General features: G+C 40.4%; 1 protein-coding gene across 2 annotated transcripts; it reads left to right on the forward strand.

The window, feature by feature from the left end:
* Nucleotides 1–1444: 1444 nt before the first annotated feature.
* Nucleotides 1445–19446, forward strand: LOC100136797 (paired-like homeodomain transcription factor 3alpha). 2 transcript variants are annotated; one of them, XM_014200970.3, is made up of 4 exons: nucleotides 1445–1729; nucleotides 10536–10662; nucleotides 15277–15482; nucleotides 17715–19403. In XM_014200970.3, exons 2-4 carry the CDS (start codon nucleotides 10554–10556, stop codon nucleotides 18279–18281), a joined length of 882 nt encoding a protein of 293 aa, XP_014056445.1. In that variant the 5' UTR covers nucleotides 1445–1729; nucleotides 10536–10553; the 3' UTR covers nucleotides 18282–19403.
* Nucleotides 19447–20562: the final 1116 nt, after the last annotated feature.

Below are 20562 nucleotides of genomic sequence, written 5' to 3' on the forward strand. Positions count from 1 at the left end.
ACCTTTCGCAGTGATTACAGCCTCGAGGCTTCTTTAATATGGTGCTACAAGCTTGGCACACCTGTATTTGGGGAATTTCTCCCATTCTTCTCTGCAGATCTTCTCAAGCTCTGTCAGGTTGGATGGGGAGCGTCGTGGTATAGCTATTTTCAGGTCTCTCCAGAGATGTTCGATCGGGTTAAAGTGCTGCAGAGACGGTTGTCCTTCTGGAAGGTTCTCCCATCTCCACAGGAACTCTGGAGCTCTGTCAGAGTGACCATCGAGATCTTGGTCACCTCCCTGACCAAGGCCCTTCTCCCCGATTGCTGAGTTTGCCGGGGTGGCCAGCTCTAGGAAGAGTCTTGGTGGTTCCAAACTTCGTCCATTTAAGAATGATAGAGGCCTCTGTGTTCTTGTGGACCTTCAATGCTGCAGAAATGTTTTGGTACCTTTCCCCAGATCTGTGCCTAAACACAATCCTGTCCTGGAGCTCTCTGGACAATTCCTTCGACCTCATGGCTTGGTTTTTGCTCTGACATGCACTGTCAACTGTGGGACCTTATATAGACAGGTGTGTGCCTTTCCAAATCATGTCCAATCGATTGAATTTACCACAGGTGGACTCCAATCAAGTTGTAGAAACATTGCATGGATGATCAATGGAAACAGGATCTGCCTGAGCTCAATTTCGAGTCTTATAGGAAAAGGTCTGAATACTTATGTAAATAAGCTATTTCTGTTTCTTATTTTAATACATTTGCAAAAATTTCTAAAACCTGTTTTCGTGTAAATTGATGAGGAAAAAAATATACATTTTTTATCAATTTTATAATTCCACAAAATGTGGGAAAAAATCAAGGGGTCTGTATCAATATATTTAGTTTAACTACGCAAGTGAGTTAAGAACACATTCTTATTAACAATGACTGCCAACCGGGGAACAGTGGGTTAACTGCCTTGTTTAGGGGCAGAACAACAAACTTTTACCTTGTCAGCGCGGGGATTCGATCCAGCAACCTTTTGGTTTCTGGCCTTACGCTCTAACTACTAGGCTACCTGCCGCTCCGAAGATGACACATCCAAACACAAAACGTAAATATTCTAGTGTGATCATGCGTCTTTTGTAACGATAAAAATAAAATACAAAAAAAAAATATCCTGGACACACTGAAATGACGTTGAACCAACGTGGAATGGACGTTGAATTGACGTTTGTGTCCAGTGTGAATTGGCTACTTTGACTCAGATGGATATCAGCTGGACTAATCGAAACGCAATGCAAGCCGAGGCTCCAGAGAAAAGTGCTGGGTAGAGGGTGCATTCGTGTGAGAGTGCGTGCATGGCTGCAAGATAAGGCGATGTAGAGCGCGCGAGAGAGAGAGTTTGTGTGTGTGCGTGCGTGCGTGCGTGCTTTAGTGCGTGGGGGTTCCTTGCGCACGAGCGTGCACTGTGTGGGTTGTGGGGGACAAGTAAAAGCTGTGAAGTGAAGTGGGCAGTCCTTTCTGTAGTGGACTTGTCGCACAAGATATTTAGCATAAAGTCAGTCCCCCCGCTGTATGGGGTTCAGGCTTTCACTCTTCGACTGCCTTCATGTCTGACAACATTGAAAGAGGGAAACTGTCACTTTTTTACTTTACAGCCGGAGGAACTTTCTTCATGTCAGCAGCATCTCATTCGGACAATCATTAACCTATACATCAAGCTTGCCTTTTCGGGGGATTAATTTAACCAGACCAGACCAGGATTTCATGTAAGTGCGCGTATGATAGTTTCATTCTCCCAGTAAACTTCAAACGTCATGGTTGTGTCTGACTGAATGTTATGTCAGCATGTGCATTAGGCAAGCAAATTAGACTAGACTAGACTAGATTGTTTGAACCGTCATGTAAATCCATAACGAAGCCTATAGCTACATCACATATTGGGTTGCTAGTCTTAAACATAGCCAGGCTACCTCACGAACTCAAACTTTACCAGCAAGTTACTCTGATACGATGGACTAAAAGTATAGGCTTCTCGTCAACACCTTTACCATGATTTAGGTGGTTAAACGTATTGAGCAGAGCAGGGTAAATAAACAGAATCATGTTTACAGTTTACTTTAGCTCATTAGTCATGATGATGAAGATGATGATGACCTGTCACATCACATCTGTCCAGCACTTACAAACTCAAAGTTGTGTGAGAAGAGTGCTCTATGTTACTATAACCAAATGTGCATGTCCTAGCTGAATGAAACAAACATCTATTAGGCCTAGCCTGTTTACTTTGACAATAAAACTGGAAATGTAGACCACAATTTATCTAACAGTAGAGTGTAATTTTGGCATTGATTCATGTCTTCAGTAGATTTTAGGGGATACACTTTTTAAACCTGGCATCTGCTCCTCTTGTGAAATGTTAATTTGCTTTAATTAAGTTAAAATATAAGTCACCGTTTCCATCCTTATAAATCTAAATAAAATAGTTTTCTGGAACAAATATCCTGTATGTAGAGTTAATAGGCCTATATCAGCATTGATCGGAATATACAGGCTAACACATTTTGCTCATTGTTTGTCCAAATTATAAGTGCTTTCGAAATGCTATGTATTTGTTCCGGTGGGGCTCGGGCAGTAGGTCATGGTGCATGCAACGTCAATGGTTGGGGGTTCGATACCCACGGGGGACCGGCACAAATACGTACGAAAATGTATGTGCTCGCTACTGTAAACTGTTTTTTAATTTAACTAGACAAGTCAGTCAATAACAAATTCTTATTTACAATGACGGCCTATCGGGAACAGTGCCTTGTTCAGGGGCAGAACGACAGCTTTTTACCTTGTCCGCTGAGGGATTCGATCCAGCAACTTTTCGGTTACTGGCCCAACGCTCTAACCACTAAATTACCACAATGTAAAAACACATAGTTAAGTTTTGACTTACATGGGAGAGCGCTCTCTGTGAGAATATTTCTTAGGTCAAAAATATTTGAGGGTCTATCCGAAATTGATAGGTGGCAGGTGCTCCCGATCCACAAGAAAGAAAAACAGAGTTTCTACCCTCTGCCCCCTCCGGTCTAGGCCTCGGAACTCTCTCCGTACAAACATGCGTGCACTCACTCTCCCCTGAACATAAACGTATTCCGTTTATTTACTTTGTTATGACGAACTTATAGCAAATTAAACATTATATTAAAGTAAGAAAACAGGCCTATAAAGAACGCACTGCTATTGTTTCATATAGGCTAACAATCCTTTGTTGGGTCTATCCATGTGTGTGGCCTATTTGCCTATCTGCGTAACAAAATGGAAAACATATAAGCCTATGTCTAAAGAGGATATACCTGACGAATTCAACTTTATTTAGCCTACTTCATTCTAACTATACTATGTTTACAATAATTCATATATTATTTAGAGAGATGCCATACATAAAAATATATATTGCTGTATATAGATCTCCCATATCTAGGCCAAGATGTTTAAGACACGTTGCTAGCAAGGGCTAAATTAATTTTAATTGTCAGGTCAATTTATTCAAATTCAAATATTCATTATATATATTGCTATTTAGATATTTATTGAGTGGGAATAAGAAAAAAATAGCCGACAACGTTGAACTGATTTGCACATCTGCAACAAGTGTCACCCCATTAATTCGATTTTACACAAGGTCATATGGCCAACCATTATCATTTATTTAACAAGTGATATGGCACCAATATTGTATTATTTAGGCCGTGCAATTTTTTGATTGCATGTTATTTTGTGGTTTTCAGTCTGACATCTACCACCTCACAAGTGAAGTTAAAGATCAAGGACATATCAGATGAGATCATTTGACTGTATTATAAATAATACATTTGTATTACGGAATCATCCGGTTTTGAAATGAAAACCACTGAGCTGTTTGAAGGAAACAGTTTGGCGTAGCCTATTCTGTTAATTCAGCCACAAAGCATGGAATACTGTTGAATTACACTGCGACAAGGGATCGGCCTATAATATAGGGTGCAAGTGCAATCATGCCTTCCAAATAACCTATTATTCTCGGTCATTATAATTTTCACTTGTAAAATGTGATCATGCTATGGGCCTCAGCCATGTGACAGTTAGCCTAAAAGTTGTTTCTTATATGCCTATTCATTGTTGAAATTGTTGAATTGTCCCTACGTAGTAGACTACTTGTTAACTGACTTGATCGCACCGCTTTGCTTTATCTTGGCCAGGTCGCAGTTGTAAATGACAACTTGTTCTCAACTGGCCTCCCTGGTTAAATAAAGGTGAAATACAAATTCTATTTTTAAAAAATGAAAAAAGAATTGGCCTGATTTTGCAGTGGGCCTATACATTTCACTCAAAATATATATCATTATTATTCGATTCTATGAGAGATAGATATAGTAGGCTATAACTGATATTTTGAATTGCTCCTCTTTCAGATTGCTTTCTGTTTCTTAATTGAAAATGTTTTATTGTGAATATGAATGCCTAGGCAAAGCTATAACGTTTTTCACAAAGGCCTATCAGCCCAATCAGATGTCATTTATTACTGGCAAATAATCTGTAATAAAACATTTATATTAATGATAATAATAGCTTATAATAAAACGTATCATTATTATTATTATATGGACTTTATAACATCGAATTAACATCGATAGCATCACTATCCATTGGCTAACTTGGAGATTGAGAAATCCGGTAATTGAGAAAAGGTCAAATAAAATTGAGAAATCCGAGTTTGTTGTGCGCATGTAGAGAAACTTCGCTTTGACCCTCCCAGTCATATGCAAATGTTTGTTAGGAGGGGAGAAATTAACATCTACAAACATTGGGCCGAAATTCCATCTGCCGCCTCCTCGAGGAGGCCTTTAATAAATTCTCAGACAGCAAAGTGACATACATCTTAATCAAGTCTTAATCCAGGGAATTAATTCTCAACGCGTTTTTATGAATAATTCCAAGGCATGCACAAGTCGTGGAAATGTAAGCAGTGAGCCTCTGCCTTACCAACAGATGGACCCACCAATCTTCTGAAAAATGAGAGGATTTCTGCTTCCATTATTTTTTATTATTAGATATATATTTTAATGAGCCCGATGTCGTACTGCTTAAAGCACTCTACTTATGCAAACTACACACCCCATCTCGCATCGACTCCTACTAATGTTGATTTGCTCAGTTGAACACGAGTATACTTCATTCAGTTCATAAGACTATGAGTAAACATACACTTCCATCTGTGGTCACATCAATGTTTTACGCTGTATTAAAGCCATCGTTGAGACAGAAAACAGAGGAACACAGAGAGGGAATTTGGATGCAAAAGTGGTGGTGATCCCAAAATGAACATTGCATGGTGCACGAGCACGAGCGCAAGCCCTTAGAAAATATCAGAGTAATTCTAATAAAGTACCAAGGTCACTCAGTGAATTGCTATGGGTTATGTTTGTCAGACGAGCAATTTGCCTGTAACATTTCAGCATATCAGGTTATGATCAAGAATCTGTTACAGCTCTATCAACATAGTAGGGCTATAAATGTCAAGTATTGTCAAATGTCATTACAACTGTACTTGATTTGTAGACCATTGAACAACAACAACATAATGATGTAATCTGACTATGAATAGTATCATCATTTGCTGTAAGGATTCCAATTGTAATATATTACTGTACTGGATTGACTTCACTCATTTCAATGGGTGAACAAGGCTATGTACAGTATGTCTCAATTACGAGTAACTTATGGATGAAGTTGAAATAAAGTACAAAATAATCAGTCGTCCTCAACTCTAGGCCTACATATTTATACAAATTCTTATAATAAATTAAAGGAGCCACCATGGTGAAATTGTAATATTTATATAGACGTTAGGTGAAGTAATTCATTGATATTGTGACAGATGTTGTCAAATATGAACGGAAATGATTGGTATAATTAACCAAAGCGCCTTTATAAAATGTATGCACTTGCAACTAAATAACACAACATTATTGGTGAACTGGGGACCTCCCATACAGTGTCTCTTGAAATTCATAAAAGCTTCTCTTCAGTTATATCCATGTGTCTTTGTTAGGCCCATCACCATGATGGGTTGTTGGCCTTATCTAATTCTAGCGAAGGGACTTCATCCGAAGGAGGCCCTGACACCTTGTTCTAGACTAAATGCGGGCGTGCGTCACCCGCACCTTCTGCCAAGCTGCCCGGCCTCTCTCAGCACTGCTATGACACGGTCCCATACATCACTGTCAAAGGATATGTATCTGACAGTGTCATATTCATATTTCTGACCAAAATACTGGACTTCTCTGGTGGCATAGCCTATACACAAAGGACAGCAGCTGTTGCTCTCTTTCAGGCAAGTAGCCTCTGAGTTTTACTGTGGGTTGCTTTGCAATGAGATTGGATGCGTTCTTTTTCACTTTAGGTCTTGGTTGTAGACAAAATGGATATGTCTTTCAGCCTATATGGCACATACCAGATTTTTGATTTTACCAACCTTACATTGAATTTAAACAAGCTTACACAATAGAGAATCCTAAGCAGTAATTCTATTTGATGACTTAAAAGTACTTAATGATAAGCAATGTCACTTTTGTATTGACTTCAGATAAATCTTTTATATCAGTGTTGAAACAATCAACTGAAATACGATTTGACTAGCAAGTCAACTATAACCCACAAAACCAGAACCTTATTAGTACTATCGCCTCAACACAAAATAAGTATATTTTGTAAAGCAATCTCTCTGTGAGATTTGACCTTATCCTCAATCTCACTTCTCACCTATGGGCCAGAACAAAGCCTTTGGGAAAGAAACTAACACCATAGAATAATTCCAAAATGCTTTATATTTTGTGAAGGATAGCTTTGGCATGGTTCTTTTCACATGTCAAATTAAACCTGTATTAGTGCAATAAGCACATGATCACAACACTGCCCCCTGTGTCTCCCATGCAGTTGTGATTGGATATGAGCTTACAAGGTCTTTACTCTTCAAAAGCATTGATGGATTGTTACATTTATAAGTCATGGATGATGTGACGGTGCAATAGGTGTACTGTGATTTATAATACACAATAAGGATTGTAAAACATTGAGGAGAGAACTACATTGGCATAAGAATGTATTGATATTTTTCTACTTGTACCAAACAGCATAACGTTTTATATTTCATAATGAGATACTAAATTATAACTGCTAAAAACATGACGCAATGAAACTTAAAAAATGCTTTTACATAAGTGTATATTTTTAGTTGGACTCTGTCTTCTGTTGCTTTTTCTGTCATGGTGAACGCAAATCTTAAAGTGTTGACCAACATGACATATCATAAACACTTGTTTTATTCCTGCAGTTCTTCAACTCTTTGAAGTGGAATACAAATGTTTTGATAGGCGTACATGTATGGAGATGTGCATAAAGAACACAGCACGAGGCTTCATCATGTGCACTCTTAGAAAAAAAGGGTTCCAAAGGTGTTCTTCGGCTGTCCCCACAGGAGAACCCTTTTTGGTTCCTGGGAGAACCCTTTTTGGTTTCACGTAGAACCCTTTTGGGTTCCATGTAGAATCCTCTGTGGAAAGGGTCCTATGTGGAACCAAAAAGGGTTCTTCAAAGGGTTCTCCTATGGGAACAGCAGAAGAACCCTTTTAGGTTCTAGATAGCACGTTTTTCTGAGTGTAGGGCTTATTCTAAGATCTCTAGAGCAGAGACACTCACACAGAGGAGCAGATTGCTGTCAGGGATATTCTGTAGAAATTGAAAGAATTCGGGGAAACGGAAATACAGCTAGTATTTGCTTGATATGATTAATCAGTTTTTGGATTTATTGTGTTTACCATTCAAACTGAGAACACCATCAAGTTAGTCTGCAAATTCTGATGGTCAGCAAGTTGGTTGATCAGATCAGAGCCCCCACTCAGTACCGTACTTGAATGAAAATGACTGGGAAATGTGTGTTCAAATCTTATCAAATCAAATGTTATTTGTCACATGCACTGTGAAATGCTTACTTACGAGCCCTTAACCAAAAATGCAGAGTTTTAAAAAAGTAGGTAGGAAACATTTTATTAAAGGAAATGAAAGGAAAGATAGTAACAAAATAAAATAACAATAACAAGGCTTTATACAAAGGGTACCGGTATTGAGTCATTGTGCAGGGGTTAGTCAAGGTAATTGTGGTAATATGTACATGTAGGTAGGTGTAACATGACTACTGTAGGCTTAGATAATAAACAGAGAGTAGCAGCAGCGTATGTGAAGAGTGTGAAGGAATGTGAATGCAAATGTATGTGCGTGTGTGTGTGCGTGTGTGTGGCGTCAATATGCATGTGCGTGTGTGTTTTGTCTGTGTGTCCGTGTGTCTGTGTGTGTGTTGGGAGTGTCAGTGTAGTATGTGTGAGTGTGTGGTTATAGCCCAGTGAGTGTACATCGAGCCTGTGCAAGTGAGTCAGTGCAACAAAAATAAAATAATAAGGGGATCAAAGCAAATAGTCTGGGTATCCATTTGAATAATTGTTCAGCAGTCTTATAGCTTGGGGGTAGAAGCTGTTAAGGAGCATTTTGGTCCAGACTTGGCACTCTGGTACCGCTTGCCGTGCGGTAGCAGAGAGAACAGTCTATGACTTGGGAGGCTGGAGATCTTTTTGAAGATCTGAGGACCCATGCCAAATCTTTTCAGCCTCCTGAGGGGGAATAGGTGTTGTCGTGCCCTCTTAACGACTGTCTTGGTGTGTTTGGACCATGATAGGTCCTTAGTGATGTGGACGCCAAGGAACTTGAAGCTCACTTGAAGTTTTATATTTAACTGCATGTTTCTCCAGTGAGTATCCAGCTCAAGTGAGTGAGGTTTGATGTTATGCCACTATGGGCCACCATGTGATTCGTTCACATCATAGTTCACAGAGACACACCAGAGGAGTCAAAGGGTGCACAGCTAATGAGGGGTTTATAGAGTGACAGAGACCGGCATGAAGAAGGCTGATTTAAATACATGCACACACACATAACAGTCAAATCGGATTAAAAAAATTGATAAAAATACACCTTCTGTATCAGCGGGAACTGTGATGAGACACACACGCAGGCACAGACACACGCATACACAGACGATAACATAAGCACTATACATACAAATACACATGTACTTTGTGTTGTCATGTGTGGTAGTAGAGTAGAGGCCTGAGTGCACACGCTTAATGTGTTGTGAAATCTGTTGTGAAATGTAATTTAATGTTTTTAATTGTACTGTATATAACTGCCTTCATTTTGCTGAACCACAGTACAAATACACACAAACACACATACGCAGTCACTTATGGCACATGGTTGAGGCAGTGTTACTACAATATTTTTTGTACAAGGCAAAGACCAATTAGCTCCCATTTTGAGAGCGCCTGTAAAGGGGTTGAGAGGCGGCTAAGTGGATTGGAACCTACCCCCGTCGTTAAACGTAACACGACATCATAAATATCAAGAAGCTTTGAGGGAGCGATTGTGTCCTCCATATCTTCAAGGTGTTAACTGCGCTTGTATAAATATACGACCTGTTATTTTAGGCTTCATTGCGTATCAGCCTCCCTCACGAGGTTGCTATTCGGGTCATATATTTTACCACTATAACTCCAAATGAACAAAAATAGAACTAACAGTAACATAACACATTCGTAGTTATTACAACGTAATATAGGCCTACATTTAGCGTGCGTTCGTAAAATCACTCTGGCTATCTACTCCGATTTCAGAGCATTCTCATCTGATTGTGCGAGAGCGCAGAATAACTGACAATTTACGAACAGGCAACACCCGTGGAATCTGAGCCATGTCAGTAAACGTCGCCAAAAAAAAAACGTAATTAAACTGTTGCCAGCAGCACAGTTACAGTCACCAACGCTCTAGATAACATTAAAACAGCCTAACCAGCTCTGTTAGGACGAGTAAAATGTTCAGAGTGAGGTGTTCTCTCATTTGTGTCTGGAAGTCGCTAGCAAGCTAGCCAACTTTAGCCAGTTAGCTTGGGTGCTTGACTGCCGTTGTGAGGCCAGAACGCTCGGATCAACCCTACTCTCCTATAGTGAAACGATCTGAATTTACGAACGGACAATTCCGAACGCACTCCAGAGTGAATTTACGAACACACCCTTAATCTAATAGGTAGGCTATTTCAGAGATGGACCGTTTTGTATCATGAATAAAGTCAATCAGCAACGTGAATGTCTTAATATGAGAATATATGATTAGCACTAGCAGTTTGTCAAGATTTTACCACGTAAAGGAAGTGTGATATTCATAGTTATCCCCTAGTCAATGTTGTTATTGAATTGTAAAACATGCGTAGGCCTAGAACATTTTAACTGTCCAAGCATTTGTTATATTACAATTCAGGCTTATTATAAAAATTATTATCAACATAATTATTGTTGTCATTTCTTGTTCTTTCTAGTTGTTTATTTTTGTAGTTGTTTATTTTGTATTGCCAATTAGGTTGGAGGCCAACACTGAGGTGAGGATGCTTGTATTATGTTACCTTATTGATTTATGCTGAAATGTATTGCCTTGCTGTTGCAGAGCCGGGAGGCCGTGGTTATGGATTTTAACCTTCTGACGGACAGTGAAGCCCGTAGCCCGGCGCTATCGCTCTCGGACTCCGGGACCCCGCAACATGATCAGGGGTCCAAAGGCCAAGACAACAGCGGTTCGTTTCCACGTATACCATACATATACATTAAAGGAGTGTTTGACCGATGTCCTCAGACTGAAATTGCGGGTGAATAGGCTTAGGCTATATGTTCATGCATGTAGGCCGACCAATCAAACAATTGTATAATAATAGGCCTAATAATAATAGGCTAATATAATAATAATAATACGGTTAATAAGATTAATCATAATCATAAAAGCAACATCACGATGCTTTTCTAAAGTTGTTTATAGCTTGCAATACCTATTATTATTGTAGCCAATAGTGTGCGTAATTATATGTGGATATCAATTTAATCGTATTAATTGGCTTGCTTCTTAGGCTACTGTTGCCACATTTTTTATTTCTTAACTTGAATGCCGATATTATTCGAATCCAAATGTGTTATTTTGTACAGCGCATAGCAACCTATATGATTCACATTAGATACTTGTCCTTTTCCTTCATGAACTCAAATTGCAAGTTCATTCTTCACGCTTGTCTTTTATAAAGCAAGGCTTATTAACTGCGAGACTTTAATGGAAGCTACTGTAAACATCTGTCATGAACCCCTTGCGCCTTGGCGGAGAAGCAGCTTTTGGCCATTTTGGATTGTGCGTGTCTTTGCACACTGATATTTTAATCACTCTCAATTAAAACCTAAAAGCTAAAACACATAATGAACGGAAATAAGCCTAAAGTCATAGACATACAAGAATATCCTGAGCAACTATTTCTCAGGCTTGAAAGCTAAATGTCTGCCTCTGCATTTCAATGGTCTGCATGGCACTTTATAACAAATGATGCCAGAGAAAAAGCAAATATTTGTGATACCGGTGCGGTCTAATAGATGACATCTCTGTGGATCCAGGGGCTGCAACAGACCCCATAAAGTGTGACTAATGTAAACTTACTCCGAAACGGACGGTCCTGAGTGAGTGCAGGGATTTAGGAGAACGCCTAAATGTGAACCATGGATTAAGGACTATAACCTAGCATCAACATAATGAGGCATAGAGGCCAAAATATCAAGTGGCAATATTTCCAATGTAGCCTACTTGTTTTGTTCACTGACTACGGAATGTTTATTCTAGAAAAAGGTTTAGCTAGTTGAAATTATATATAGAAAAATAAACAATATCGTGTGATATTGGATATTGTTAGAAAGGTCAACCAATTAGTTTGTTTTTCAATGTCCACTTAAATGGTTATTTGTTCAGTGTATATATATTTATTAAATAAACTGTATCCCCATGATGAGAGACACCTGGGCATTACCTCTGAAATATGATATCCACTTCATTTCATTATTTAACCTTTATTTAACTAGTCAGTTAAGAACAACTTCTTATTTACAATGACGGCCTGCAGGGGAACAGTGGGTTAACCGCCTTGTTCAGAGGCAGATGACAGATTTTTTTACCTTGTCAGCTCAGGGATTCAATCTAGAAACCGTTCTGTTACTGGCCCAACGCTCTAACCACTAGGCTACCTGCCACCCCATAAATGTTATACATACTCCGAATTAGGCCTTATTAAATGACAAATGTCACATGGGCAATAGCACGCTCAAGTGGCATCTCTGAAGTTTGAAAATGAGCGAAACGTCAATAAATGACAAACGCGCTGTGTAGACACAGAGGTTTGGCTACAGTAGCCTTCTTTTATTCAGCCCACGTTTGATAATATACAACCTGGGAATGTATCATTTCTTTCACAAAATGGGGACACCCCTAGTGATTAGAACATGCTTCAGATTGCAGGGTCCTTGGTGCACTATGAGCAGCCTAGAGAGGCTATATTATACATCAGCATTTGTGGGTATCTATGCATGTATTTCAAAGCGTGTGTGCATGCATTTGGATATATAGACACAGTATGCTGCTACATTGGTGCTTTTTCGGGCCTGTCCAAGGGGTCAAGCATATACATTCAGATTGAATTGCCAAACAACTAAGTCTGCTGTGTGGTTGGCACTCATAAATCCACCTCCAACAGGGCTTCAGACATTCTAGTGCTGAGAATATCTCAGCCTGTCAGGCTGAAACAACTTTCAAAGCAATGTGATGAGTGGAAAGGGGGCTTCTACATATGCTCCTCAATAATGCTCATTTACTGTAAAGCCCTTTACCCATGCATTTATCATCTTGTTGCTCTAAAACTCTATTCATTTTCATCATCAGGTTTAGGGTCGTTTTAAAATTGAGTCAGTGTTCGACTGACATGTTGTTCCAGTGGTTAGTGGATACAGGACATTGCTTCTCCAACTGACTCTCAGAAATCTCATCAGTTGTGCAAGTGGTGGTGGGGGCTGACTATTATTTGGTTGGTTTGTTTGTTTGCTGGCTGGCTGATTGACTGGCAGTTTGACCAAATAAGTTGCTGTTACAAAAGCTGCAAGGGTGTACAGTACTTGCCAGACATATGCCTTCTTCTATACATTTGTACACCATGAATATATATTAGCCCATGCACTGTAGGTGTGTGTAGTGTAGCCAATTGGCTGATATACCCGTGACAATGTATTACACATGAAAAACAAAACAGCTATTCATATTCATTGTATTTGCGTTATGTCAGTGAGTAAAGTAACAATTTTCTACGAGACTGTATATTCTATTTGGAGATCAAGAACAACGTAGCCCGTAATCAGAAAAAGCTAAATAAATGGACTTTATTTACTCTCATCACTGAGATTGCTTTATAGTAGGTTTTAAAGGTCTGCCCTCCTTTCTGTATTGTGACACTGGAGGGGAAATGGTTTTTGGCCAAATGATGGCTAAACCAGTGTCAGTTTACTGGTAGATAACAGCAAAGGCCTGGTCCTATTGGTTTTTCCAGTGGCCCTGTGGAGTCTTTTAAACCCTGCTGACTATTTCTAACTGCTCCCAGAGAGCTAAGCCCTTGCCAAACAGTCCGAAACCTGCCCGGTAACAAAAGCCTGATCCCTGGGATTAGGTAGCCAACTAATTTCACTCTTTCTGTGGGGTCCTCCAATTGCGGAACTCAGATGAAGAGAGAAAGGATCTTGGGCAGACATAACATGTCTGATTGGTTCTGGTGTTAGTGCCAAGCAGGTTTCACGGGCAATTTCAATTATTGATTCATTTTTGACAACTCTGAAAGGAGGATACATAAACGCAGTCCATGAATCTTGTAATATTCCAAACAGAACTGCAAAAGTCTCAGGTGGAAACTGTTAACCATTTGCCATATCATTAGAAGAAAATATAAATAAAAACTTTTGTTCAAATAGCATGGGAGGGTATATCCATTAAGTTAATTCAGTTCAAATAAAAGAGCACACCTGGTAACATGACAGTCTAAATTAGTCACAGACTATTGCCAATATGCTTTGGCGAAAACTGTGAGAAGTGTGATCAATGGAAAGACACTTCACTCTGAAGAGATGATTGCTGCTCTTGTGCAAAAAATACTTGACAATTGAATGGGAATTGAAATATGCCTGTCATTTAGATTGAGTTAAAGTTGTAAGTGCTTTCTCAACTTTTTCCCCATGCTTTAATCATTTATCCCACTACAGTCGATGTAGTACACCATGAAATACAATTAGCGTAATAAAAAAATCCCCATCAGAATCTGAGTCTGTTTAAGATAGAGGTATGTGTTTTTTTTTCTTGCATGGGCTGCGTCTCAATCCCCACCACCGCCAACGGTGGCCTTCAACATCTGCGGTGTTTGTCAGACCATGAGACATTGCGATAATCGGTCTTCTCACGAAAACGTCTGTGCGTACGAACGGTTTGGCCTACAAAACTAATATGACCACTCTATGAAAGATGAGACTCTCACGAACGCGATGGTGTTCTCCGTTTTGCTAGTGCCCCCACAAAGGTCACGGGACTCGTCTGAAGTTGGTACCGCCAATCTGCCAACTTCTGTCTGTAGCGTCCGAACTAGAATGTCTGAAGCCCTGTTGGAGGTGGATTTATGAGTGCCAACCACACAGCAGACTTAGTTGTTTGGCAATTCAATCTGAATGTATATGCTTGACCCCTTGGACAGGCCCGAAAAAGCACCAATGTAGCAGCATACTGTGTCTATATATCCAAATGCATGCACACACGCTTTGAAATACATGCATAGATACCCACAAATGCTGATGTATAATATAGCCTCTCTAGGCTGCTCATAGTGCACCAAGGACCCTGCAATCTGAAACACATACATGTTTTGCTCTAGGACGACCACAAACCTCACGAGACTCGTCTGTACTGTAGGTATATGTGGAAGTAGTTTAGTGCCCCAATTATTTTTTAAACATGGATCATTTTTTGAAATAAAATCCTGATCTTATATCTATCTCTCAGATATAGGACAGACACTTTAAAACAAACTTTCTTTTGATATATTTTTTTGACTATCTGTTTTCTACATGTATCAATCTGTAATTCAATGCGTTTCTATGGGGTAATAGCAGTAAGGCCAAATTCAATGTTTCATTAAATCATTTGTTAATATATTTTTTTTACACCTAAAGGGATCCTAAGATCCTTGGTATGGTCATCTTAAAACAATTCCATATTTTAGCTTTGTTGAAAATGTAATGTATTGGGCTTGTTTTTTCTACTGATTGTAAAACTCTCCATCCCTGTTGTTGCCTCCCAGACACAGAGAAGTCCCACCAGAACCAGACAGATGAGTCGAACACAGAGGACGGCTCTCTGAAGAAGAAGCAGCGCAGGCAGAGAACCCACTTCACCAGCCAGCAGCTCCAGGAGCTGGAGGCCACCTTTCAGAGGAACCGCTACCCCGACATGAGCACACGGGAGGAGATTGCCGTGTGGACCAACCTCACAGAGGCACGGGTTAGGGTGAGTCCCCCACATAATCACTACTGAGCCAATACTGAACCAGTGGTTGAGTTTCGTTATTATTTCCCCATTTGTTAGTATTTCCCTGTCACGTCCTGACCAGTAAAAGAGGTTGTTTGTTATTGTAGTTTGGTCAGGGCATGGCAGGGGGTGTTTGTTTTATGTGTTTCCGGGGTTTTGGTATATGTTCTATGTTTTTCTATTTCTATGTTTAGGGTTTTTGTTTGACCTTCAATTGGAGGCAGCTGTTTCTTGTTGCCTCTGATTGGAGGTCCTATTTAGTAGAGGTTTTTCAGCTTGTGTTTGTGGGTGGTTGTTTTCAATCTAGTGTTTTGTACCTGACGGAACTGTTCAGCTGTCGTTCGTTTCTTGTTTTGTTTTCGTGTTCAATAAAGTAAAAAATGCGCATTCAATCCGCTGCGCCTTGGTCTACTCCCTTCGACGGCCGTTACGTTCCCCATTACATAAAACATTGGAAAAAGGTGCCAATCAGTCTGAATGCAATCCAAACCCACTTTCTTTAGGATTTAACATTTTGACTTTTACCTCTTGGTTTACCTAATAGTCAGTGTGTTTGAAACATGGGTTGTTTTGTACTCTAGCTATGTCATTCACCAAAACGTTTGTGGGAGTCAAGCATATTATTTCAACGTAATTCAGAAGGTAAAAAGGCAATTGAAAGTACAAATGTAAAAGAGTGTACCTAACCAGGGATTAGGTACAACAACCTAAAACTAGGCTTCACATGTCACACAAAGGTCAGAAGTGTGCACTGCTCCTGACCCTAAAACGACCCAAGCCCAGTGGTTTGGTCACCCCCCAGTGTGGAGCAGGTGGGCTCACATTCCAATGGATGACAATAAAATCACTGCCTGCCTGACAAGTAATGGATCAAATTCACGTTGGCCGGATAAAAGGTCACATAGCACACAGTCTTGGTTGTTATTTTGAAAGAACAACAGACCACACACGTCCTAATGTCTAGCAGTGGCCTTTTGAGCCTCACTCGTTCCCTGCTAATCCCACATGGACGCAGATGCCCCCTGCATATCCCGAATACTACTCCTGTCGTCTTGATTTATGCAATTTAATGAGGAGTTTGAAGTCTTGTCTATATGAGAATAAAGAGAAAGTTCCAGCACAAAATGAACGCTCAGAGAGAAACGGAGTCGTGAGCAATGGACGTGGGTACTTTAGGTCACAGCGAGTGTCTTGTATCAGTCATTTGACAGTTTTAGGAAAGTGAGGTAAGGTTTGCCACAAACACCTCATTCACTAACCATTTGACATTCAGATGTTTCCATGATACCTAAACAACATAGCCCAAGAGTCATGTTAAAAGGCAAGAAGTCTTCCTCAATAGTGGGGTTTCCCCTACTGTCAATGGGTACCATGGAAAACTCACTGCTATGTGCACTGTACCCACACATTTAATAGTCCAGAGCATTCTATTGCTATCACAACAGATGCCTGGGCTGTTGGCTGGCAGATACACAGATTGGGGGATTTGGTGAGATACTGTATGCCTGGCACAGCGGTTCTAGATGATGAAGGGAGGGAGGGAGATTAGTTAGCCCCAGCAGTGTTGGTGGCCTTTTTACATTTAAATTAGAATAATTTACATGGGAATAATATGTATTTGATTAATACAATTAGATTTGAACTGTACATGACAGTCCATTTATGTAATTTCTATATTTAATTCCTATAATAGGTATATTGCCACACAGTGAGGAGTTTTGAAGTCTTGTGTTTGTGAGAATAAAGAGAAAGTTCTAGCACAAAAATGAACTGTCAGAGAGAAATGAATACTTCCCCAATTGGGAACTGAATTAAGTACCTTCATTTTAGATTTGCCATTAAAACGTTAATCCATTTGATACCTCTAAAAATAGGACCTTAAAATGACAAAATGTGAAGACAGCTCTAGCTTGACATTTCTTTCATTGGGAGCTTATAATTCAAATAAGTGAATCGTTCGTTTTAATAAACCATGGCTAATATGACTGTTTGATGATAAACTTAGTTTCCTGGATTGTTCTTTCTTTCAAAAAGTCTACAGAGCAACAACATACTGAATCTTGCCAAAACTATTTGAAAGATATACATTCTCAGTCATTGCATACCAACATTTTATTGTGTTTCAGAGCAATTTTTATCACCTCACATTATGTTGAAAAGAAAAGCCCATATTTACTTGCCTTTTTCTCCTTCTCTGTTCTTCTCTCTCAGGTATGGTTTAAAAATCGCCGTGCCAAGTGGAGGAAGAGGGAGAGGAATCAGCAGGCTGAGCTGTGTAAAAATGGCTTTGGTGCCCAGTTCAATGGACTAATGCAGCCCTATGACGACATGTACTCTGGCTACACTTACAACAACTGGGCCACCAAGAGTCTGGCCAGCAGCCCACTGTCAGCCAAGAGCTTCCCCTTCTTCAACTCCATGAATGTCAGTCCCCTGTCATCCCAGCCCATGTTCTCCCCCTCCAGCTCCATCCCCTCCATGAACATGGCCTCCTCCATGGTGCCCTCGGCGGTGGCCGGGGTGGCCAGCTCGGGCCTCAACAATCTGGGCAACCTCAACAATCTCAATAGCCCCACGCTGAACTCGGTCGCAGTGACCGCCAGCACCTGCCCCTACGCCACCACCGCCAGCCCTTACATGTACAGAGACACCTGCAACTCCAGCCTGGCCAGCCTCCGGCTCAAGGCCAAGCAGCATGCCAACTTTGCCTACCCGACCGTGCAAAACACCGTGTCTAACCTAAGCCCTTGCCAGTACGCAGTGGACCGGCCGGTATGAATGACACCCACACCCACCCACCCAGCCTGCCCTGTACCCCCCAACCCCCCCTCTCAGACCCACTGACCCCCCTCTTCCTCCTGGTCCCTGCCATGCTCCATCAGTAAATCAGAGTTAACTGCACACATCACCATTACACTCTTAGAAAAATGGTTTCAAAATGGTTCTTTGGCTGTCCCCATAGGAGAACCGTTTTCTGTTCCATGTAGAACCCTTTTGGGTTCCATGTAGAACCCTCTGTGGAAAGGGTTTTACATGGGACCCAATAGGGTTCTACTTGGAACCAAAAAGGTTTTTTCAAAGGGTTCTACTATGGGGACAACCAAAGAACCCTTTAAGGTTCCATGTTTTTTCTAAGAGTGTACATGGACTGGTTAACAAAATGTTGTTTGTCTAACTGATGGTACACAACAGGAATAATCTTCAACAGTTAGAACAAATCCCCTGATGGACCACCACGCCTCAAAGAACTCTCTCAAATACGGTGAGACTTTGTTGCTGAACCGACCAACTGTTAAAAAGGATTTCTAAATTGAATCTGAGATCATTTTTTGGGACTGCATGACTAGAGTGGATTTGAAATGAAGAAAATTTGGATGCTCCAACTGCACTCTGGTGGTCAAACATGAAATCATTGTGACGCTTGCCACCATCACGGGAAAGGGACCTGTGGTTGCAATATGGGATAGAGGATGTATATAATGGACTTGTTTTGTTTTGTTTTGTATGTGACAAAACTATCTATGAAACGTAGAACTTTGGAGATGAGAAAAGCATGTTCTTCAAGAGCAGACCCTAGATTGATGTACTATGAGTACCTCCTTTAGGAATTTTAATCTTTGTTATGAATTCCACTCACCTCAGAAGGTCAGGTGTCAAAGGTCAAATCAGAAACGAGAGAGGAGCTAGCAGAATGTAGCCTCAGAGAGTAAAAATAACCGGGAGCGGAGACAAAACAACAATTTACACATCTGTCAGAGAACCAATATCAAAAACTTTTTAAAGAAAAACCTAAAAAAGCCATTGAATATATAAGTTTGTGTGGTGTTATAAAAATGGAGTCCATGACTGTAAAAATGTATGTAAGAGTGCAGTTATAAAACAAGCTTTTTTTCTGGTGTAGCCTGCTTTGTCTCATTAACATAATAAAAATGATGTGTTTTTATGAACAACACATGGGCTAAAAGTGAGTGCCATTGAAAGAAAGTCACCGGTTTTTCCCTTACAGGTACAGCATGTCTTCATCTATGTTCTATGACATTAGACTGAGTGACTGACACACAGGTCCTACACACAATGTTCCCCTTGAACAAGCGTCAATGCCATGGAAACGCTGTCTAACATCCATGGCAACGTAATGCAATGGGGGACGTGGGGACTGGAGAGAGATGGCGAGATAAAGATGTGCCTGCTGCCTGGTCACTGATACGTTTGACCTACACTCTTTGAATCGACAGCCACAGCGCACTCTCCAGGCTATCCCGTAACAGGAGGAATTCTTGGGGCTGTGCCACAGAGGCCGGTGCCAACATTACATAAGCCTTCAGTAGGTGTCCCTACGGACTTACATGTACAACCAAACGGACTGACAGCTGAGCCTGGGCCGCCCAGCTTGTAACAGAACAGCCTTTTTTACTACAATGACATTTTTACGGTTTACTTTTTGCCTTTCTGTGTATTACATGCTAGTTAACATCTACAATGTGAGACATCAGTTGCAGGCATAAAGCATCTGAGTTATCACATTTTAGCACAACAAGGGAGACGAAGAAAGAATTATTTTAACAATACGTAGTCTTATTAAATGCTACTTTTTCAACAACACAACTCTGTGGAGAAGTCTCTTCTCCCAGCAGTCCATACAGCCTGTCCATGGGACCACAGTAGTCTGTGGAGTGAGGTAGAGCAGTCACAGTGTTTGGTTTCCCCCTCCACACAACACATATAATCAATATTCCACTGGAGGGGAAACGTCCCACCATTCCACTTTGTTCACACTGCCCAGCACAAGGAGAACGCATTCAAAATGGTCCAAAACATTTGTCTGGAAAAATCCATACTTCTAGAAGTGTTAACGATTACCTTTGAGAATACAGAGGGAAGGAATAGAATAGCTGCTTTAGTTTTCTGAGAGTGTTCTATGGTTCATAAAAAAATGTTTGAAGGTCCCGCACATCATGAAAACATTTAGTTCACGCATGCATTTCAGCGCCAAAAAGTCAAGCAACATCAGCAGATTATAATTTATCTGCCACTTCAACTTCCTTGGGACCAATATCAC

Source organism: Salmo salar, chromosome 01, assembly GCF_965601325.2.
Source record: "Salmo salar chromosome 01, fSalSal1, whole genome shotgun sequence".
Lineage (NCBI taxonomy): Eukaryota > Metazoa > Chordata > Actinopteri > Salmoniformes > Salmonidae > Salmo > Salmo salar.